The 19,915-nt window shown below is 40.2% G+C and overlaps 1 protein-coding gene across 3 annotated transcripts in view; it reads left to right on the top strand.

Moving 5' to 3' along the window:
- The window catches only part of LOC309701081 (rho GTPase-activating protein 6-like), a 134,929-nt gene that overhangs the window by 100,285 nt on the left and 14,729 nt on the right, over positions 1–19,915 (top strand). For all 3 annotated transcript variants that reach the window (XM_082525075.1, XM_082525076.1, XM_082525077.1), the window contains exons 2-3: positions 14,012–14,171; positions 17,917–17,988. In XM_082525075.1, coding sequence (XP_082381201.1) covers positions 14,012–14,171; positions 17,917–17,988 — 232 coding nt within the window. The remainder of the gene's footprint in view (positions 1–14,011; positions 14,172–17,916; positions 17,989–19,915) is intronic.

The following is a 19,915-nucleotide window of genomic DNA, read 5'->3' as shown; positions in this document are numbered from 1 at the left end:
GCTAACATAGCTGTATCGCTAGCGATCACGTAGCTCATCATTATATACCAGCTAGCCCAACTTCAGTAACCTTACAAACGTCACTGCTGTTTAGTTTCCTGTCTTCATTTATGTTGGAAGTGATAACAGAGCTGGACGTTTGAATTTTTTCAGAAATCTCTCAGTCAGAAGATGCAATATCATGCTTAGGTAACTAGCGAAACTAGCGAGCTAACTTCCGCTAGCTTCCTGCTAACTTCTAACTAAATGTAATAACTTTTGTTTTCATGGATGCCTGGAAGTTAAACTTCATAGTTACACCTAGTAAAGCAGCAATGCTGATCGTTTTATTAAAGATGAAAGAATTTAGACAGTTTTTAACTCTCATTAATGCTGCAGTGCTGTTTGACCTGAAGGATACAGAGTTTAGGACCCAGATTACTCCCAGATTTAAGAGCATCTTAGTCCGACAAATACGACAATAACAACGGCCGCTTGCATGTTCTGCAATAAAAATGTGCTTTGTCGTGTATCTGACAGACAAACACCAAACCAGTTCCACATCACTGAAGTTGCACCATTTTTACAAACCAATTCTGGTTCATCTGTTTCACTCAACAATCGGCCACGTGCGTATGAAAACAAAGGCACTGCGCATGCGCGTTTTACTCCCATTCTATCGCGATATTTCATTTTCCTATCGTTGCCTAACATTATACCGGTATTACCATGAACGGTATAATATGGCCCAGCCCTAATCTGAATAAACACTGATTGATGGGAAATTATAATATACCAGTATCATTCAAATGAACATGAAAAGCTTTATTTTTGCAAATTGTCCTACTCCCTAATTCACACTGTAAGTGTCTGGTGACCGCAATCATCATCTTTTAGTCGCTGAAAGCCTGGACTGGTCTGTTTGGCAGTGATGAGGTTACCGCTGAGTTGTGACCTTAATTTGAGTTTCACATCACTCAGTAGAACGCATAAAGTCCTGGTGGAACTCGCAAACGCGCCTGCATGCACGCAAAGGACCGAGTACTGATTGCTCTGACCATCTCTGCTGCCATTAGGCTCTAATCACTTTGTCTCATCTGAAATGCAGCGGGCGATGCATTTCTTCCGCTTATTTATGCTAAAAGACACATGATCCTTACCCCTCAGTGCACGCACGCACACACACACACACACACACACACACACACACACACACACACACACACACACACACACACAGAGCAATCACTGCAATGCTCAACTCTCCACACTGGATTAGTAATGATTAACCAGCTTTATTAGCTCAGCCGGCTAGATTGGTTAAAGAGAGTGAAGGAGAATTTACCGACTCATATACAGTTGGGATTACACACATTCCTCGGCTAAGGTTCCATTTGCATCTGTGCGTGTGTGTCTGTGTGTGCAGCTAAGAAGACAAAATGCTGACAGTGAAGACAGGGTGACACTGACACAGAAAAGTTACCTGGCAGGCAATCTCCTGGGTAAAAAGAATAAAGAACAGCTTTTCATTTACTCAAATTGCTTAATTTTTATTGCAGACCTACTAAGAGGATTTTTAGACTTTAGTCAGAGCATCACAGTGGAAACGTTACAGCAAAAGAGGGGCAAAAATAATGATGTTGAACTTGCTTACTCAAAATATGACCTTGGATATGGAAGAGAAAGTGAAGAAAGGAGATAAAGTAGGATGGAGAAAGGGAAAGAGTCAAATTTTCCATTGTTTATCGTCTGGCTCCTTGACCGTCCCAAGCAATTTGAAGATTTCCCAACACACACTGCAAACAAATTAATTGTTTGCAAGGCAAAGCAGAGTTGAAGACCTACTCTTAGCATTTGAAGAACAGCTGCTACCAATCTGCTATCAAAAACGATCATGGTGTATGCTATGATTTAAGACATTGCATGCAGAACAAAGGCTTAATAAATAAAACATATTAATTATTCTATTAAAAACGCTATTTCACTTTGCACAGGTCTCATCTATAGAGATAGAAAAGGCGACATTACAGCAAAAAAGAGTTTTACCATAATGACAAAATAAGCATGAAGCGTATGTCATATAACTGGCAATTGTAATTTTAACATGAATTCAGGGAAAGGGTGAATTCTCTAAAGTACTTTAATTTCTGCAAGTACAAAAACAGAATTTAATACTATGGGAGTATAATATTGCTTATATAATCTAGTCTGCCAGTGATAGCTGTGGTGCACCTGAACACCCAAAACATTGCACTTCATTAAATAATGTAGTGTACTGATTAATGTACAGGGAGATAAAGTTTTGATTCTTTGGGTGTACATGGACACATACATAGTACATCATTGCTATTTTGACCCAGGGTTTTGTCTCAGTGCAATAACTCAACATGAACCATGAATTTGGAATTGCAGAACGCCATTTTTAAGGCATTTGTGTTGGCAAGAAGTTTAAGCTCCGATTGTTAAAAGACAACTTTAGATGAAAAACAATGAATAGTTTAACACAAGCAATAAACTGTGAGACTATAAAATGAGTGCGATGTGAAAGTGGGAAAAACACATGAAATTGGTTCTTAAAGCTGTGCTAAAATGCTCACGTTTACAGAAAAGTTTTTTGACTTCTATGGACAGTTTCCCTCTTCATAAAACCTTGATTGAGATTTCAATCATCATTTTTAGTGTGGGTTCTGCTAATTATAGTCTCTGAACTGGACCTGCCCAGTTTTTGAGGCGCCGGACGAATATTTCTTGTTGTGCGATACAGCCCTTCCAAAAGTATGGCTTTACTTTTTTTGATTTGTAGTATAGCTTACTATGGATTAACAGTTATAATGAATGTAGCTTGCTTACTACCATTAATCATGAATAAAAACTCCACCCTTAGCTAAGGGCCATATTATTTTTTCTCTCTACAAAACAGCAACGTGGCGGTGGCTGAAATGCTAAGGGTGAGATTTCAAAATGCAGTCTACAAGAAATGGATAATGCCACGAAAGGCTACATGGTGGCTAGCTAGCTAGCAAATCATGTTAGAATTAGCATAAGGATGAAGTTAAAAGTCAGGTTGACAGAACAGCATTTCCCTATTTTAGTGGCCTCTTGACCAAAAATGCAACTTGACAGAAGGCCCTCTATCACTTTTTTCATTTTCTTTTTTCTTAAACCACTCATCTACCAGTTTTTCCTCCGTATTTGTCAGAGAAAATCTAAGGTATTGGGGGGGAAAGCAAGGGGCAGGCATAAAAACACGTTCCATAAAAAACATTAGTTTGAAAGTAGTGCTGGATGTCCATTTGGACAAAAACATAAATGACATTTCCTGCCATATTTACCATGAGACCAGGTTGGCCTTCTACAAGCGAGTACCGCATAGACACTCATATAAACACACACATTACCTCAACTTCTCGTTCTACTATCAACCGTGGTGTTGATACAATACCTGATTTCCTTTGCAGATTATGTAACCATTATGCAAGAACCTAAGTCTTGAAGGTCAGGCCTCATTACTACTGCAGGCCTTTCATATTAATCTGTCTTTAAAATGTTTGAAGTTCATTCGAGGCTTTAGATGTGCTTGCCAGTGATTGGTGGCAATATTTGGAGCATGCACTCCAAGTTGCTCATTCTTGTGGCTGAGCCAGCAAGGCCTCATTAAATGCAAAGGCAGACCAGAAAAAACAATATGAAGTGAAAGCTGATACCCATGTAAGTGCTTTTGAACCACTTTCAAAATCTGTTATTTTTTTGCTAATGTGTGGTGGCAACTCACAGCTAGAAAAATGTCGATAACCATTAAAACTATAGTTTATGGCTCTTGCTTGTTTTTTGGCAGTGGATGTTATTATTTTAAAAACACTGTGATTCCTATATCATATGAAACATAAATACCAGAATAATTCCTTAAAGTGCATATTAAACTGAAAAAAGGGTTCGTAAACTAACTCAAGCTGTGCGTTTTTGGACTAGAGTGTGTTGTGTAGTTCTTCCATGATACCAAGTGCATTAAACGTTGAAAGTCAACACAAAAATTGTTTTGAAAGGTAAACTGAGCCAAGTTTTCCATTTTGGATCCTTTTAGAAAGAAATCTCTGAGGGGGAAGTGTTGGACAGATTGTCATGTGAGTGCTTTAAAAGAACAACACTGTTGTGTAACTTTGCTAGTATGTGTATTTTGTTCTCTTTTGGTTTGATGGACTTGCATTTTACTAGAATCTATTACATGTCTTATTAAGTTCAACTTAATAAGAAACAATATGGTCAAATACATGCAACGTGGATGATAAATCTTTCCCTTACATATTGTCTTTATTAGGAACACTTTGCAACTATCGCCAGAACCCAATAAACCCAATGATGATAAAATCTGAACTTTTCTGCAACAAATGTTAATAATCAGTTTTGAAGTCAAAGGAGCTTGCAAAGAAAAGCGTCTGGACTTCTTTAAGTTGCTTGAAGACGTTTCACCTCTCATCCGAGAAGCTTCTTCAGTTCTAAGGTCAAATGGTGGAGAGTCCCAGATATAAACCTAGTGGGAGTGACCCCCCACAGAGGGACAAAAGGACCCCTTGATGATCCTCTAATCGCCTGAGCCAAGGTGGGAAACTGGGCGTGGGTCCCAATCAGCCAGAGTTTCGGGTGTGTTCATTGTGAAACCTGGCCCCACCTTATCATGCGAATTTCTGAGGTCAGATGGCCCAGGATGTGAGTGGGCGTTAAGGCGTCTGGGAAGGGATCTCAAAACGCCCAGTTTCCCACCTTGGCTCAGGCGATTAGAGGATCATCAAGGAGTCCTTTTGTCCCTCTGTGGGGGGTCACTCCCACTAGGTTTATATCTGGGACTCTCCACCATTTGACCTTAGAACTGAAGAAGCTTCTCGGATGAGAGGTGAAACGTCTTCAAGCAACTTAAAGAAGTCCAGACGCTTTTCTTTGCAAGCTCCTTTGACTACGATGACCTGGATGACTGAGAACCTTCACAGACAGATCAGTTTTGAACAATTTACTCTGTTGAACTTTTAATTTTAGATGATGTTTAATCATCAGTCGATGTAATGATGTGGGATTTTTTTTTAGATACCAATATCTGGTCATTTAAAAGTTTAAAAATCCAATATGCTGATCTGTTTGCCAATATTTACTTTTTCTTCCAGACACATAAAATATGGAAGAGATTTCTCTAACATTTGTTATGTGTATTTATGTACCCATTTACTCCAAAAATGTAAATGTCATTACATGTGTTTGTTACTCATGGCTAGGGATGGGTATCGTTTAGGTTTTATCCGATACCGGTGCCAAATCGGTACTTTTGAAACGGTGCCGGTGCTCAAACGGTGCTCAAACGGGTGCTTAAAGAATGGAGAACACAAAATTGGTCCAAAAACCTCTCATGTTCAGCTGTTTTTTGTAAAAAGATAACAATGTTAGCCTTTTCTGCAGCTATGGGGCATATATGGTATCACTCTTGGCTGGAAGCAGTGCTTAAACAATGGAAGACACACAAACTTTGTCCTAAACCTCTCATGTTTAACTGTTTTCCACTTTTTCTTTGGTCATTTTAGCCTTTTTAGCCAGGGTGAAGGGAGTACCTGCCATCAAACAAGAAGACAGCCGCATGTAGCTATGATGATGTTTGCTAGTTCACCTTACATGCATTAATGTAATAACGTGGTTAGCCTACTCAACGTAAATTACACGAACAACATTAAGCTACTCACGCAGAGAAGAACGGCTGCTGCTGCATCATCATCCTCATCATTTCTGCTACACTGGCAGGGCTAGGGGCCAGGACTCTCCTCTTCGGGTTTTTGGGGGATGTTGCATAACAGGCAACCCACCCGCAGTAGATGTGTTCGGTGTGAGGTCTCGCAGCAAGCTATCAAATACGGCGCATTTCTGGGCTTTTAAAAAAAACGCTATGCGTCGCCAGGTGTTTCATCGGATTTGAGGTGTTACCTCCTTTTACAGTATCACAGTATCAGCTTAAAGCACTTGTTGCAGGCTGCTGAGTTTGCATATTTTGCTATGAAGTACAGCCAGACTTTTGACCGCTTCGCCTTGGACATTTTTAATCTGTAGCTCTGCTCTAACAGAACGTACGTACCTGGCCCCGCCTACTATCCTCGGAAACGTAAAATGATTGGCTAGAATCTAAAGTGTATCACAGCTCAGGAAAAAAAAGCACCGAAATAAAGCACCGAAATGTGCGCTGCTTTTCGGTCTGGTTACTACCGTTTATGTCAGAACCGGTGCCATCATGGCACCGGTCACCGGTACCCATCCCTACTCATGGCCATTATAAATACCAATACCAACACATTACCCAATAGCTAATATAAACCCATCACTCATATAAGTCAGTCTCAATACAGATCACACTGTTAGTCAAATTACTAGTTCTCTCAAGTTTAAAGGTTACTTTTTACCTCTAAGTGAAGCTTTAAGGTAAATTTCGATTCAAAGTGTTTTGTTTTTTTAGTCAGCAGTTCAACATGATAAATGCATTATACAAACGAATTTTAAATAATAAACAACATAATAAAAATCTTAATTTTAAGAAGTCAAAAGCTTCAAGTTTTACAGAAGAACCCAAACAGAATGGAAAACTTCAGTCTGGTTAATGCCAAACTAATAAGATAAATAAATTGAAATTGTTTACAAGAAATATACAAAAAAATCAGGCGAGCTTATTTCATAATACTTATGAAATGAAAAAAAAAAAGACTTTTTATTGTCTTATTGCCCAGCCCGAATTTCATTGACATGTTTAAAAACCTGTTTTTCAAACCTTCTGCGTTCTTTTCCAACTACATATAGACAGTTATGTCCTAATCGCAGCAGCTGACCCTGTCGTTGGACTAGACTACATGGTATGATAATTGCATTTACTGCCATAACTTGCTGTTTTTATGACTATAATACTCCACCGGCATGAGCCCCCATACTGGAGGCTTATAATCTAATGTTTTAAAACTGCTGATTAGCCTGCTACTACTAAATTCCTTTGCCATGCACTATGTAAACTGTGTAGTGATAATAATTCAGTAGGTATTTTCCCTCAGGTGAAATCACAAGCAATCCAAAACAGGTGGAAAAACCCCTTAATTATCCGTGTGTGATGAGTACACATGCAAAAATGTCCGCAAACACACTAACGGCATCCACAAGCTGGGCTGTCTGGTAATTGTCTGCAGATGTGAACTTCGGGATTCAGGTCAGCAAAAGTAATGTAATACAATGCTTGAAGCCAATCTGTAGGCTTATAAACCATCAGACTGTTGAAAAATACTCATGCATTCCTCTAGTTCGGTGTTGTGGCACAGAAACTCTGCTTAAGGGTCATTTAAAGCCAGCCACTAACAGCGAGGCAAAAGAAAACAAATTGAAGTAGCCCACAATGTGAACATTTGTGGAATGTTCCTTTATCGTGTTTATATTCGCTCTAAGTGATCTCACAGGCCTTTGGTGCCTTCAAGGGATATTACTGCACTTATTTCACCATAGCAGTTTATACAAACCTGCACAAATGTCCAGGATAGTTTGTACATTTGAGATGTGTGTGTGTTGGTGTTGTGTATTAGAGAGAGTGATTGTTGAACAGTTGGTCCACGGATGTTCACAAAGACCTTCGCACTCAAATGGACATGGCTACCGTGACGTCACTAACTGGTTTCTGAAGTGCTGTTTTGAAGCCTTGAGATGAGCATTTTCGGCCTTGCCAACTTGATGATGTTTCAAAAAGTAGATGCGACATCTGCAATCAGCAAACCCCTGATAACCCTCCTTTCTGACACATAGCATGACCAAGATTTAGAAAGCTGATTTAATCTTTGTTCAGTATGACCGAAAATAAGTGACTAACACCATAAACTCTGCAGTGTTTCTAGAGGTCAAATCAGAAAACCTTTCTATAGATTTCTATTGGTATTTTGCAACCCGTGGAGCTACGTCCACCTTTTATACTCTAGACTACTGTGTTGTTATTAGAATTATGTTTAAATGAGCAAAGGTGAGAATCACTAGGCACCCCACAATGTAATATTATTATATAGCATATACTGCAAATCATCACCTTTTTTTAGCTGCAAATTATGTCTTCAAAGTGTATCAGTATATGTTTTGTCTAATAATATACAGTTATCTCACTTTAGTTTTTTTAAATTCATTTATTTTGCCATAAATATTGCAATAAGTCAGTCTGATATCAGTCTGCGATTGGATGGGACCAAGATAGTAACTACATGCAATCTGCTTTTGATAGTACAGCAATGAAATGTAATACATTTTCAAAAATCACGTGTCTCTTGCTGTTTACATTGACCAAAAATCACATTTAACAGAAATTCAAAATTAACTATTACATTTGCACTCAGCAACCTTCATGTTCTACATGAATATAACCGGAATACAACCAGCCGGCAACCAGCCGAGTTGAGTCTCTTCACTTGTGCTAGTTGACAAGGACTCATTCAGACTGATGGCAACATGTTGGCAATCTGTTGGCAATTAGGCAGCAATTATCTACAAAGCTTTGACATTTTTGATAGTGATTGCAGTCATTCCAAGTCAGACTCCAACTATTTGCAGAAAAGTTGGCTTCTTTCAGGTGACCTGTGCAATCACCTTCGGATCAAAAGTGGGTGAGCAACATCCTTAAACTCTGGGCAACCATTCAGTCACCACAAGCTGTAGCCAGTCGCAGAATGTGGGAAAAAAATACAATCACCAGGCAACCATCGACTTTTATTTATTTTGACGCAAGGAAGTTAATGTCCTATTTTTACTTGTGTGACTGAGATGTTATCCAAAGTTACTTCCTAATTCAGCGCAAGCTAAGTATGTCCAGTGCTGGATGGTTTTTCAGTTGAACCAATTTAACCTCCTAAGATCCGAACTCTTTCTTGGGATGCATTTTTAATGTCTCTTTGCTATTTGGGCTGATTGGGACCTGATGAATGTAGAAACAAAGAAATACTCGATTTTTTATTTTTACCTGATTTTGTTTCTGAGAAAAATGAGATCCACATATGAGGACATTCGCTTTAAATTTTGATAGGACAGTGGTAGTATAATGTTCTCATAAGTGGATATCAGGCCCTTGTAGAGCAAAATTTAGTATTTTGGTCTAGGCAACCCAAAATGTGATGTCCACATATGTGGACGCCAGGTCCTAGGAGGTTAATGTAAGTTTGCTAGGCTAAATCTTTGCTCTCAGCATGGTGATTCATGAGACGAGCCCTCTCATTCCCAGAGTGTTTTAATTTATTAAACACTCCCCCCCCCCCCCCCCCATCCTTAGAAATGAGTGAGTTTTTAAATATCGTGCTTTATTTGTCTGTCAGTTGTGTGTTGAATCCAAAAAGACTTAGCATGATAAAATAAATAAAACCACACAACTGAAATATGAACAAGGGTATGTAGAGAGACACTCAGTCCTTAACATTCAGCCTCTTATACTAAGGACACTGTCAGTAACCCTTGTGGACATGTGTATGCATACATTTCATTGATGACACACGGTCACAAGTCAATGGGAAACCAATGAAAAAAAAAGAAAGCTACAGCAGTTTTTGTAATGCCACTTGCTTGAGGCCAAGAATGGTCACACTGATGCCTCTGTGGTATTGTAGGTGGAGTTGCAGTGCTCAGATTCTGCATGCACTCATGCATGTATCCAGGGACACACACAATTCTTATTACCTGTCCTGTAGTAAATCGATCACAGATGACAGAATTCTGTGAGACATATTTTCTTTGAACCCCCCCCCCCCCCTCCCAAAAAACCCCCCCAAAAAAACTAGAATGAGTCACCAAAAGTACCTGTGGTCTGGTCCAAGTGATGTTTGGTTGTGGTACTAGACAGAGCAAAGAGCAAGTCATGTTGTGTATTATTTAGTAAATTATAGGAATATATAATGACCAAAATGATCCAGTAATGCAAAAACAATCCAGTAGAGCATCAATTATTATAACCCCAGTCTTTATGTTATGTGCCACTAAACCTACCTTTACACATTCTGCATAACTTTCATGATGCATTTAATTAACATCACATTGTGAGTGCACATTTGCAGGGTTATCATAACTGTTTCACCATGGTCATGGCATCTAATGATTTATGCAGTGCATCATAGCAACAAGTGTTCCAGTGCCTGAGTGTGTGCATGCGTGTGTGTATCTTCCAGGTGCGTTACCATAGTAATATTTCTCTCACTTCCTGGCTCTTTTGAGTTCTGTATGTATGTGTTGCCAAGGAAACTGACATAGTCTATTGCCTGAGGTTTTGCGCCATTTGTCCCATTGTCTAAAATAGAACAGAAACCACATGCTGCAGTTCAGTGTATGTCCAAATGGTATTAGTCATCTAACTGCATAGTGCTGGCCCAGTCAGCAGAGTCATTAATCTTTCCAGGGTAAAATCTGTCAGATGGGAGCACAAAGCAGCAGTAACACTGATAGCATAGCATTTGCTGAATCCAGTCCTTAACAGAAGCGTTAAACTAAGGCCTGCACACTTAAAAATCTCTTGATGCTTGGTCTCATACTAATCCTTGTCTTTCTTCTTCCTTCACATAATATATTCAGTCATTTCTGCTGAAACAACAACAACAAAAAAGTAGTAAATAGCACCCGTTAAACTTTAAATTATCTGATTATATCTGCCCAGCCATTCCAGCAAACAGCCAATTGGAGGCTTTACAATACAAGCCAGCATGACAGAAGGAGCTGGGGTAAGAGGTGGCTTGCAAAGTGGCTTGCATCAGCTGTGCACAGGCTAAAGCTGCTCATGCTAGACTAAAGGGTGATTGGCACCTGTCTCCAAACAATTGTGGTCTGACTCAGACTGACTGCTGTAACTCAGGCAAATTGCCAACACGTGTCCAGCCGCTGATTTTTTTTCCCATAATTAGCAGACTTTGGTGCACAACGGGGAGGGGTAATAACTGACGTAAACATTGAGCTTTTTTTTCTTGGATTGTTGTGCCCTGAATGGACTTACTATTCTACAGATGGATATCAGATGGATGAATATCATCACCAAGGAATTGGTATTCCTTTACCTCAATGTTATTTAAGCATGGAAAATACTAAAATAATTTAAAGTTACTATTAATTTAAAGAAACATGCAGTGTAAATAGATAGAATTGATGCTGGTGCACCAGTTTTGGTTGGGACATATTCAATCATTGTTGGCCAGAAGAGTGGCCAACCATGAGCAAGAGCATCAAGTTGGAATTATGGTTAAAAAGAAAGTTTTTTAATGATGTAGATGGTAAGAAAATTCAACGCACATTTACTATGTTTTTTTTTCTTTTGGACACATTAAACAAACAGATTTATATTTGTTATTTATAGTTATTTACTTACTCGTTTACACTCTTACAAGTATTAGCGTATTATGCTGAAGTAAGCATGTCTTCTGCAATCTTGAATTCTTTGAGCAAAGTGTTAGACAGATTGTCCTGTCCTGTGTGCAACACTATTGAACAACACTATTGTGTAACTTTGCTATTTTCTGAGCGTATTTTGGCGTGCTGGCATGTTCAGCTTAATAGGAAATAATATGGTCAAATGTGGTCAGTGTGGAATTCATATTCTGCAAAGAATAAAACCTCTTTCACTGACATATTCTCTTGATTAGGATCACTACATCTACTGTCATGGTTTGAAGACCAAAACTCCCTAAACCCAGTGTGTGTTTTAAAGTTAAAATTTTAATTTTCTACAACGAATATTAAATACAAATTTAGAGAGACTTTCTCAAAACAAAGCTGAAGGGTGTTTCTTTTGTCTCTTTTTTACTAATCGCCTATTATAAACGTGATACCGATGAATTGGCTAATAGCGCTAATATTGGCAGATAATACAGCCCTATAATGTACTTTTACTACTATAAATGCACATACACAACATATTATCTTATTTAAGAGTTGAATTGTACAAGGCACTTTGGTAACAGTGAGCTGACTGCCTGTGTGTCATTCATTCAAAGGTATAAACCAGAGTCCAGCAGTGATAGCAGGACTTGGTCTCCCTCCCTCGGCTCTTCTGTCAGCATTCCACAGTTTTCGACACTTAAGAGCCGAAGCTCATCCGTCTTGTTCAGAGATCCCGCTGAGCAGAACCAGCTCGACCGAGGACAGACCTCTTTTTTTTTCTTTACTTTTTTTTATAACATGGTTCCAACAGCTTGTCTTTTCTTTTGTTGTATGTGTGTGCCCTCTGAAGTGAAGCGGGCTGAAAAAGGGTTTCCTCAGTCAGCGATAAGGAATGGCAGTACACAGGCGTGCACTGACAAAAAATATGCAGAACAGCTGTGCTGGATAAAATGCTTTCTGAAAGGGGGGCAACATGCAACTCGCTTCACTCGCTCACTCGCACACAAAGTCATTTGGCTCTCCAGGTTGCCTGTATCCACATCATGTTTTCCTTCCATGGCTGAATGATGGCTCTGTTGCCTCACTGCACTGACTGGGGTCAAATAACAAGCGAGCTGACAGCAGGGAGGGTTGAATGGCTTCAGGAAAATATTGTTGATAGAGGCCCAAATATGAAAAGTTAAGTCTTCATGGTGTCTCATTTTTCTTCTACATACCATGGGTAAACATCAATCAGATGAAAATTTAAACAGGGATCTAATAAGAAAAAGAAAATGCTCATTCTTGCATAAATGCAGACACATTGCACACTGTTAAGCCCTCAGTCTGGTTAAGACATTAGGTAAATTGACACAGAGGAATGCATGAATTGATATTCAGGTGGCTGAAACGTTCAAAACCAATGCTGTCTCAGAATCTCCAGTATTTAATTACGTTTTACATCAGTTCAGTTTCATCCTGATCGCAGATAAAGCCCAACCTGGAAGGTAAATATGCTCATTTTGAATCCAGGGCACATATTGTAGATCCATCTGTATAGGGCCAGCTTAAGATGTCCCCAATTGCTCCTTAGAACTAGAATAGAGGAGTGTCTTCCAAAGCACGTGGTGTCTTTATTCGTCTTTGTAGGCTACATCAGCAGTACAGTAGGTTTAATCAGCTTCACATTCATTAGTTTTTAAACATTTGGTGCTAAATAAACTAAGTCCCATAAGACTTAATTATTTCCATACGCAATCAGGGATCAAGACATTTTACCCAAGTAAAAAGGTTTTAGAGGTCCTTCTCCTCGAATAGATTAAAACCTTCTGTAAATCTACAAATTAGTCCACACCTCACACCTCTGCTTCTTTTCTGCAGCTTGCTGCTGCCTGGCTCTTTGCGTCTGTGAGCCCGACTTCATCACAAGTTGGCTGACCACATCAAAGAAGAACAGCTCTGTTTTGCATTGCTAAAGTGTGCTTTGTAAAGCAGGAGAGGAAAACCCGGTGAAGTGAGCGTTAGTTGGCAAGATTAGTGAAGTGGAAGCAGACATGGAGCGCACCAAAATTATAGAAGATATTTTAATGATGCAATTTTATTTATATAGCACCAAATCACCAAAACAATCTGTGCTTTATATTGTAGGGTAAAGAGCCTATAGTAATACAGAGAAAACTTCAACAATCGGGCAACCTCTTTTGAGCAAGCGCTCGAAGACAGGTGGAAGGAAAAACTCCCTTTTAATAGGAAAGAGGAGAGGAAGACAGGAGAAAAGGCATGCAGCCACTGAGCTGACTGCTTGATTCACTTGTATCTCCTATCATATGAAAACATACTATATGGAAAGTGAATAAAGTTAAGAACAGGATTGTCACTGGAGGGTTCAATCAACAATCGAGTTACCTGACGAGGAACCATATTCGATACACATAGATACTGACAGGATGGCATTTAACCCCCAACCGCAGCCCTAATCCTAACCATATGATAACTTATGTCGTAACTTCTCTGACCTGGACTTGCAACATAAAAATTGAAAATTGGTGCATCTTTATATGAAAACCGATAAAAATCAGCAATGCAATGTAAAATGACATGAAATGGTTCCATGTTCCCATACTGTTAATATTCCTTTTGGTATAAGTTTTGTCTCACTTGTTCTTCCCAGGGGGATTTCACCTGGAGCAGCCTGTCGGGGCGGAGCGTGCGTCTGATGCCAGTTGCCATCCAAAGCCTGTCAGAGCTGGAGAGGGCCCGGCTACAGGAAGTGGCCTTCTCCCGTTTACACCAGGACTATGACTTGGGATGTCAGATAACCATGCCAAAAGGTGGGGATTGTTTTGTTCTTTTTAATGCATACTGTAGACTTGAGTTAAACAGCGTCACATCATTTTTATGTTTAAATCAGTATATCCAATCCATTCAGAGCTCACAAAGTCCTTTGGATAACATCAGGGTTTTGAGAACCTGACAGTTATATGACTGTTACCAAACCAAATGCATGTATTATTGCCTCCAGGACTCTTCTGTGTTACATGCGGTACAAACTGATATGCTTGACCTGGGTTTGTAGTGCAAGCTTGTCCAGATATCTTTAATTGTTCCATAAAGTACAGCCAATGCTCAAGTCCCTGACCACATCCCTCAAGTGTATTGAAGGGAAGTCGTGTATGGTCTATGTTTGGAGAAGTTGTGACAACACACGAAAGATATAAGCCTTATTTCACATAGGGATTGGTTGCTTCCTGTTCGCCTTGGTATCTGTTGACCTCCCGTCCTCATAACGACATGAAATTCCCTTTCCGCTGTGGCAGAGGCCAAGTGCAGCCACTGTAAATGCTATTTAAAAAGTCTTAGGGTGTGCACAAGAGTGATATAGTTGACCTTATTGTTCCGTGTTTTGCTCTTGTAAACCAGATAATTAAGCTTTTGCTAAACTTGGATTAATTTGTCAAATTTTCTCATTTTCCGAACACAGACAGAGCACTGCAGTGAGACTGCAGTGAGACTGCTGGAGTTGGTGGTTTTCCACTGGCCTCGCCCAGCCTAAAAATGTCCACATGCATCATTTTTTAGATATCAGAGAAAACAAATATAATCCCACCCAATTTAGGAAGATAAGTTTGCAAATTTTAATAAATGTAAACCCTTACTGAATTTTTAAAAGTGGACTTGTCAGTGATGTAATTTTAGCTCTGTAGTCCTGAAGTCGATCAGTCTGGAGTTCAGAAATACGCAGATATGCAGTCCTGTTAAAACTAGGTACACCTTTACTGTTTCCATAGAAATTAAGTGGAGAAGTGGCATCCAGGTGCTGCTAATTAGATGCATTTTCTTAACTCAAGGGTGTCCAACTCCAGGCCTCAAGGGCTGGTGTCCTGCAGGTTTTAGATATCACCCTGGGTCAACACACCTGATTCAAATGATTAGTTCATTACCAGGTTTCTGGTGAACTTCAAGACATGTTGAGGAGGTAATTTAGCCTTTAAATCAGCTGTGTTGGATCAAGGACACATCTAAAACCCACTGGCTTAACTGATCATCATCAAGCCCTCTATAAAAGCAGACGTTTAAGCAGTTTTAGCATTCAAGCATGTGTTAATATAATGCCACGATCTTCCCAGGAGTGAATATGAAAGCAAATTCATCCTATGTTGCCTATTGCAGCCACGGGTTCTGAGCACCTTGCAGTCATTATGCTCACCATGAACTTCTCTGCATATTCTAAAGGCCATGTGTCCGAAGGCTAAAGCTCGACTGAAATTGAATCATTCAACAGGTCAATGATCCCAAATCTACAGCAGAGTCTTTTGCCAGGAGTGATCCAAGATTCTTCCACAGCGATGTGGGATGCTGATAATGTACAAAAAATGATTAATTCAAGTTATTGCTGCTGAAGTTGGTTCTACAAGCTACTGGATCATGGGTTGGGCTTAGTTTTTCACAACACTGAATGTTATTTTTCACATGGCTGCATAACATGAACGCAGCTTTCATGACCTCACCCACTAATTCGTCAAGGCTCGCCTTGAAAGATTGGGCAATGTCTTTTAACAGTTGGTCTGTTAATGTTTTTAAAGTAGTCGTGTTACTCACGTATACGGAAGGTCTTACAAACCACAAAGTAGCGAGTCCCTAAATTCAACCCTGCTTTATCAACTTTTTTTAGTATCACGGGCACCACGATTACCCAATTAAGAAGTCATTCGTCTTTCAGTTTCATCAGCTTGCATATTAACTCATGCAAAAGACACATGTTAAAATTGACCAATCCCCACATTTCTTAGTTGACTCTTTTTGGGGCAGCTAGCACTTTTTTTTTTTTGCATTCTGCTGTTCTTTACAGTTACTTTAGTCTTGCAAGGTAATAATCAATAAAAATAACAGCTAAAACTCACAATATCATATGACATCTGAATTTTGAATCTGTTTCTGCTACAAGCTAAGGTGCACAAAGGGGCACAGTGAGGGTAGCATTGTGCACTATATCAGTTGAGTGGGTGCCATAGCAGCACTATAGTGCAGTGAGTGGATTATCCGGGGCTTGCATTCCAGCTGAAGGTTAAACCTCTCCCCAGCATGATTTAATACGTACTTGTCTGCGTTGCTTATGAATTCCAGAGCCCCTGACGGCCGCCATGTGGAAGCAAGAGAAATATTTCAACTGTGTGAGATTTTGTGTGCGCGCCCGATCGCTGTTTCGGCTCCGCTATAACGTGCGTTTTGTGTCTGATATTTATCCGAGAGGCAGGGCTCATGTTTCTAGGGTTTCTTCGAGAACAAGGAGAGGATTAAAGGAGGACAGAAGCTGGGAAGACAAGGAGGGATGGGATGAGAAAAAGGCAGCAAAGGTTCATCGTACGACTTCACAACTGGTTGCGAGCTGAGGAGAGGAGTGTGCCGTTTTCGGGGGGATTTCCGCAAGGCTTTTGGAAATCATCTGTCAAAAATCCAAACCATTTCCTCTGTCTTCCTCTCCCTTCTCACTCTTGCTGCCCCCGCTTTCAATCACAACATCTGCTTTCTTTCTCGCGGTGTCTCACGCCCCTCACTGTTTTCACCTACTTTTCTCCCAGACTTTGTGCTTCTGCTGCGCTTAAAGTTTCAGGCCAGGTTAAATGGATCAGAAACCTGACATAAGCTGCCAGCACCACCATCAAGCACATTATGTGCACTGGATGCAGTTCCCTCATCCCCCCTCCAAGTGACTCATTTGACACAGCTGTAAGGGAACATCTGCGGTTCAAACCGAGGTTGCTACACCAGCAGATCGAGGCTCCGCGAATTAGCCCAGAAAGATCTCACGTGTTAAAAGGACTGCGTTTTTATAGCAGAGTGACAGAACGATAACATTAAAAGTTGCTGAGGTTTCCACAAAACTGACATTCCTCGCCACAAGATGAAGATCCCAAGACTTTCAAGTCTCACGTGGCGCAGCTTCCACAGTTTCCTGATCATCAGTCAACAAATTCAGGAGCCATTCATCATGTTGACGGCCGACAAAACGGCTTCCTCTTTTCAAAGAATTGCGGTGAAATACCTCGATGGAAAGCTCACATGTGGACATTGATGTCCTTTTTAGGATGGAGATTTTTTTTTTTTTTGTTAAGTTAAAGCCCATCAGCTGCTTCTCTAAAGATCACTATGAAAGTAAATGCAGTGAATGGGGGCAATGCTGTGCTCTTAATGCAGAAAAGGTTTTTTATTAAGATAAACCAGGCTAAGAATGTGTATATGCGCCCATATATGGTGCTGTGACATGTACTGCTGTCTGAGGTAAGAAAAGCCTTACATATACTTGGTAATTTAGATAAAAACTATAAGTGATTTAATGTGTTTTCACAGTCATTTTTTCCTGTGCTGACTACTACTGTTGCTGACCCTGTCTGACAGCTCCATTAAATGGATTTGAGTGCATGGATACCTCACCTCCCTCCCCCACCACAGAAGTTAATTCATGTCTGCATTCCTGACATAAGCTTATTAAATATAATAATCCAGATAAGAAAGAGCAGATATGGGAATCGTTTGTTTCAGGTGATTTATTTTGGCCCTTTTTCCCCCCATGTGCAGATGGACAGAAGAGGAAAAAGTCGCTGAGAAGGAAGTTGGACTCGCTCGCAAAAGAGAAAAACAAAGACAAAGGTACGCCAACTTCTTTTAACACCCACTCTGATATTTTGCCATTTCCCTCTGCGTCTCTTTGCCTTCAGGTGTTGTCACGACTGTCTCCATCCCCCCTCCCTCCCTCCACCCAACTAGTGAGACATAGGGGTCCAGTCTGTGGTCTCCACCCCTCGGGCAGGTGAACAGGGAGGTTACAAAAACAGTTTCTGTTTACTGGACTTCTACAGTTTATATTTAGCTTTAGTGGAGCGACTCCTTGTAAGGGGACTGGCTCTGAGGATCAGCCACTGTGCTGCGCTAAGCAAACCCTGCATATTTGGCAGGAAGAGCAAAAAACATAGTCTAAGACAATAAAGTGGAGAGCGAAGTGAACTGTAAAATGAAAATGGGATCTTGTTACAGAAGGTGTGAGAACACTTAATGATAAGGAAAAGTGCTACTGTTAAGGTGATATATGAACAAAGCTAATTACTAGCTAATTAGTAATGACTAGGGTGACTAGCAGCAAGAAAACATGTTTATTTCCACTGTAAATTTGGACATTTTAACCTAGGAGTCTATGGGGTGGCATTTGGAGTCAACCTCCTGAATGAAAAACACACCTGAGTTTATAAAGCTTTTTAAATCAGAAACAAAAAACACAATAAATTTACTCGTAACTGCTAAAGCCAGCATGGCAGTGCATAGTTAAAAGATGCAAAACAGCAGCCAAAACACAAAAATGTACATTTTTTCCAGGTTTTCGAGAGTGAGTGTTAGGTTGGCATGTAAATAATGCACATGCTTCGATCAACGCTTATTGCTTATAACGTCTGTCAGATGTTATAAGTAATATAGCGTTATAAGTCCGGTTGTTATCATGGTGGTGGTGCATGGTGGGCTTAGCTTTGAACTGAGCCCAGAAGGCTTGATTTATGCATGGTTTCAAGCACAAAAGGATTCTAAGTCCTCTCTGCAAGAGAGAAACAGAGGGGGAAAAAGAAAATTGTGTCTCTGGTGATGCTGCTGCAGTAATCTGATCTGTAGACATGTGATGGTCAAACACCAGCCAAAACTGCATTTGCAAATGGATTAATAGCTGCTACAGTCTCTTTTGTTAAAAGCGGATGTTTTACCTCAGACAACATCCAGCAACTTGTCATTCTAAGGAAAAGACACACTAATTGGTCTCAACTATGTCTTGCTGTATTGTGCTGAGTTGAGCATTTACTACTTCCTGAAGCTGTGAGATGACTCCTGCATGAACTTAGACCAGTTGTCACTGGTGACGTGAAAAACCAAGTGCTGAAAATCAAGTGTGTGTTCCTGAGACGCCAAAGGTCTGAAAATGGAAGATTTATAAAGATCTGACATGGCTTGATGAACATGGTTTAGCTGCTCATCATGTCTATGTTATGGGGTTTAGAGACTGGATATAAGCACGTGTGCTTGTGTATGTGTTGGATATTTAAGCGACTGTAGAGCAAACTCTTTGTGCCACAGTGTTGTTCATAAACCACAGCCTTTCACTTGTGGTTGTGGACTACATTTTGCTTTCCCTCTCCTCTGTCTTCCTTTGCCTCTTTTCTTCACTCCGGCTCTCTCTCACACACACACACCGCACAGCTGGACAAGTTTTTTTTCTTCCTCCCCCCCTCAGCTGTTGGCTCAGCCCTTAGGATTGTGTGTAAATGGAATATATAGCCTGCAATAGCCCAGTATGACATAATTCCTCTCTGAAGGCAGCACTGCACGTAATTGGGCCCTCGCATGTGTGCATCCATCAGAAGTACATGAGAAGCTGATGACTGTTTTAAACTTTAAAAACGTTAAAGCGAAAATCTAGCCTGACTCATCGGATGCTGACTGTCGGCATGACCACCAAGCATTTCTCTGTGCCAGCTCTGCTTGCAGAAACGGCACAATCCGTCACAGCAAACGACATATTCCGAGAGGCAGCGTTACA

This window comes from Aulonocara stuartgranti (genome assembly GCF_965226115.1).
Source record: "Aulonocara stuartgranti genome assembly, chromosome: 23".
Classification (NCBI taxonomy): Eukaryota; Metazoa; Chordata; class Actinopteri; order Cichliformes; family Cichlidae; genus Aulonocara; species Aulonocara stuartgranti.
The sequence above is the reverse complement of the archived record's forward strand: the minus strand, read 5'-3'. Positions and strand labels throughout refer to the sequence as shown.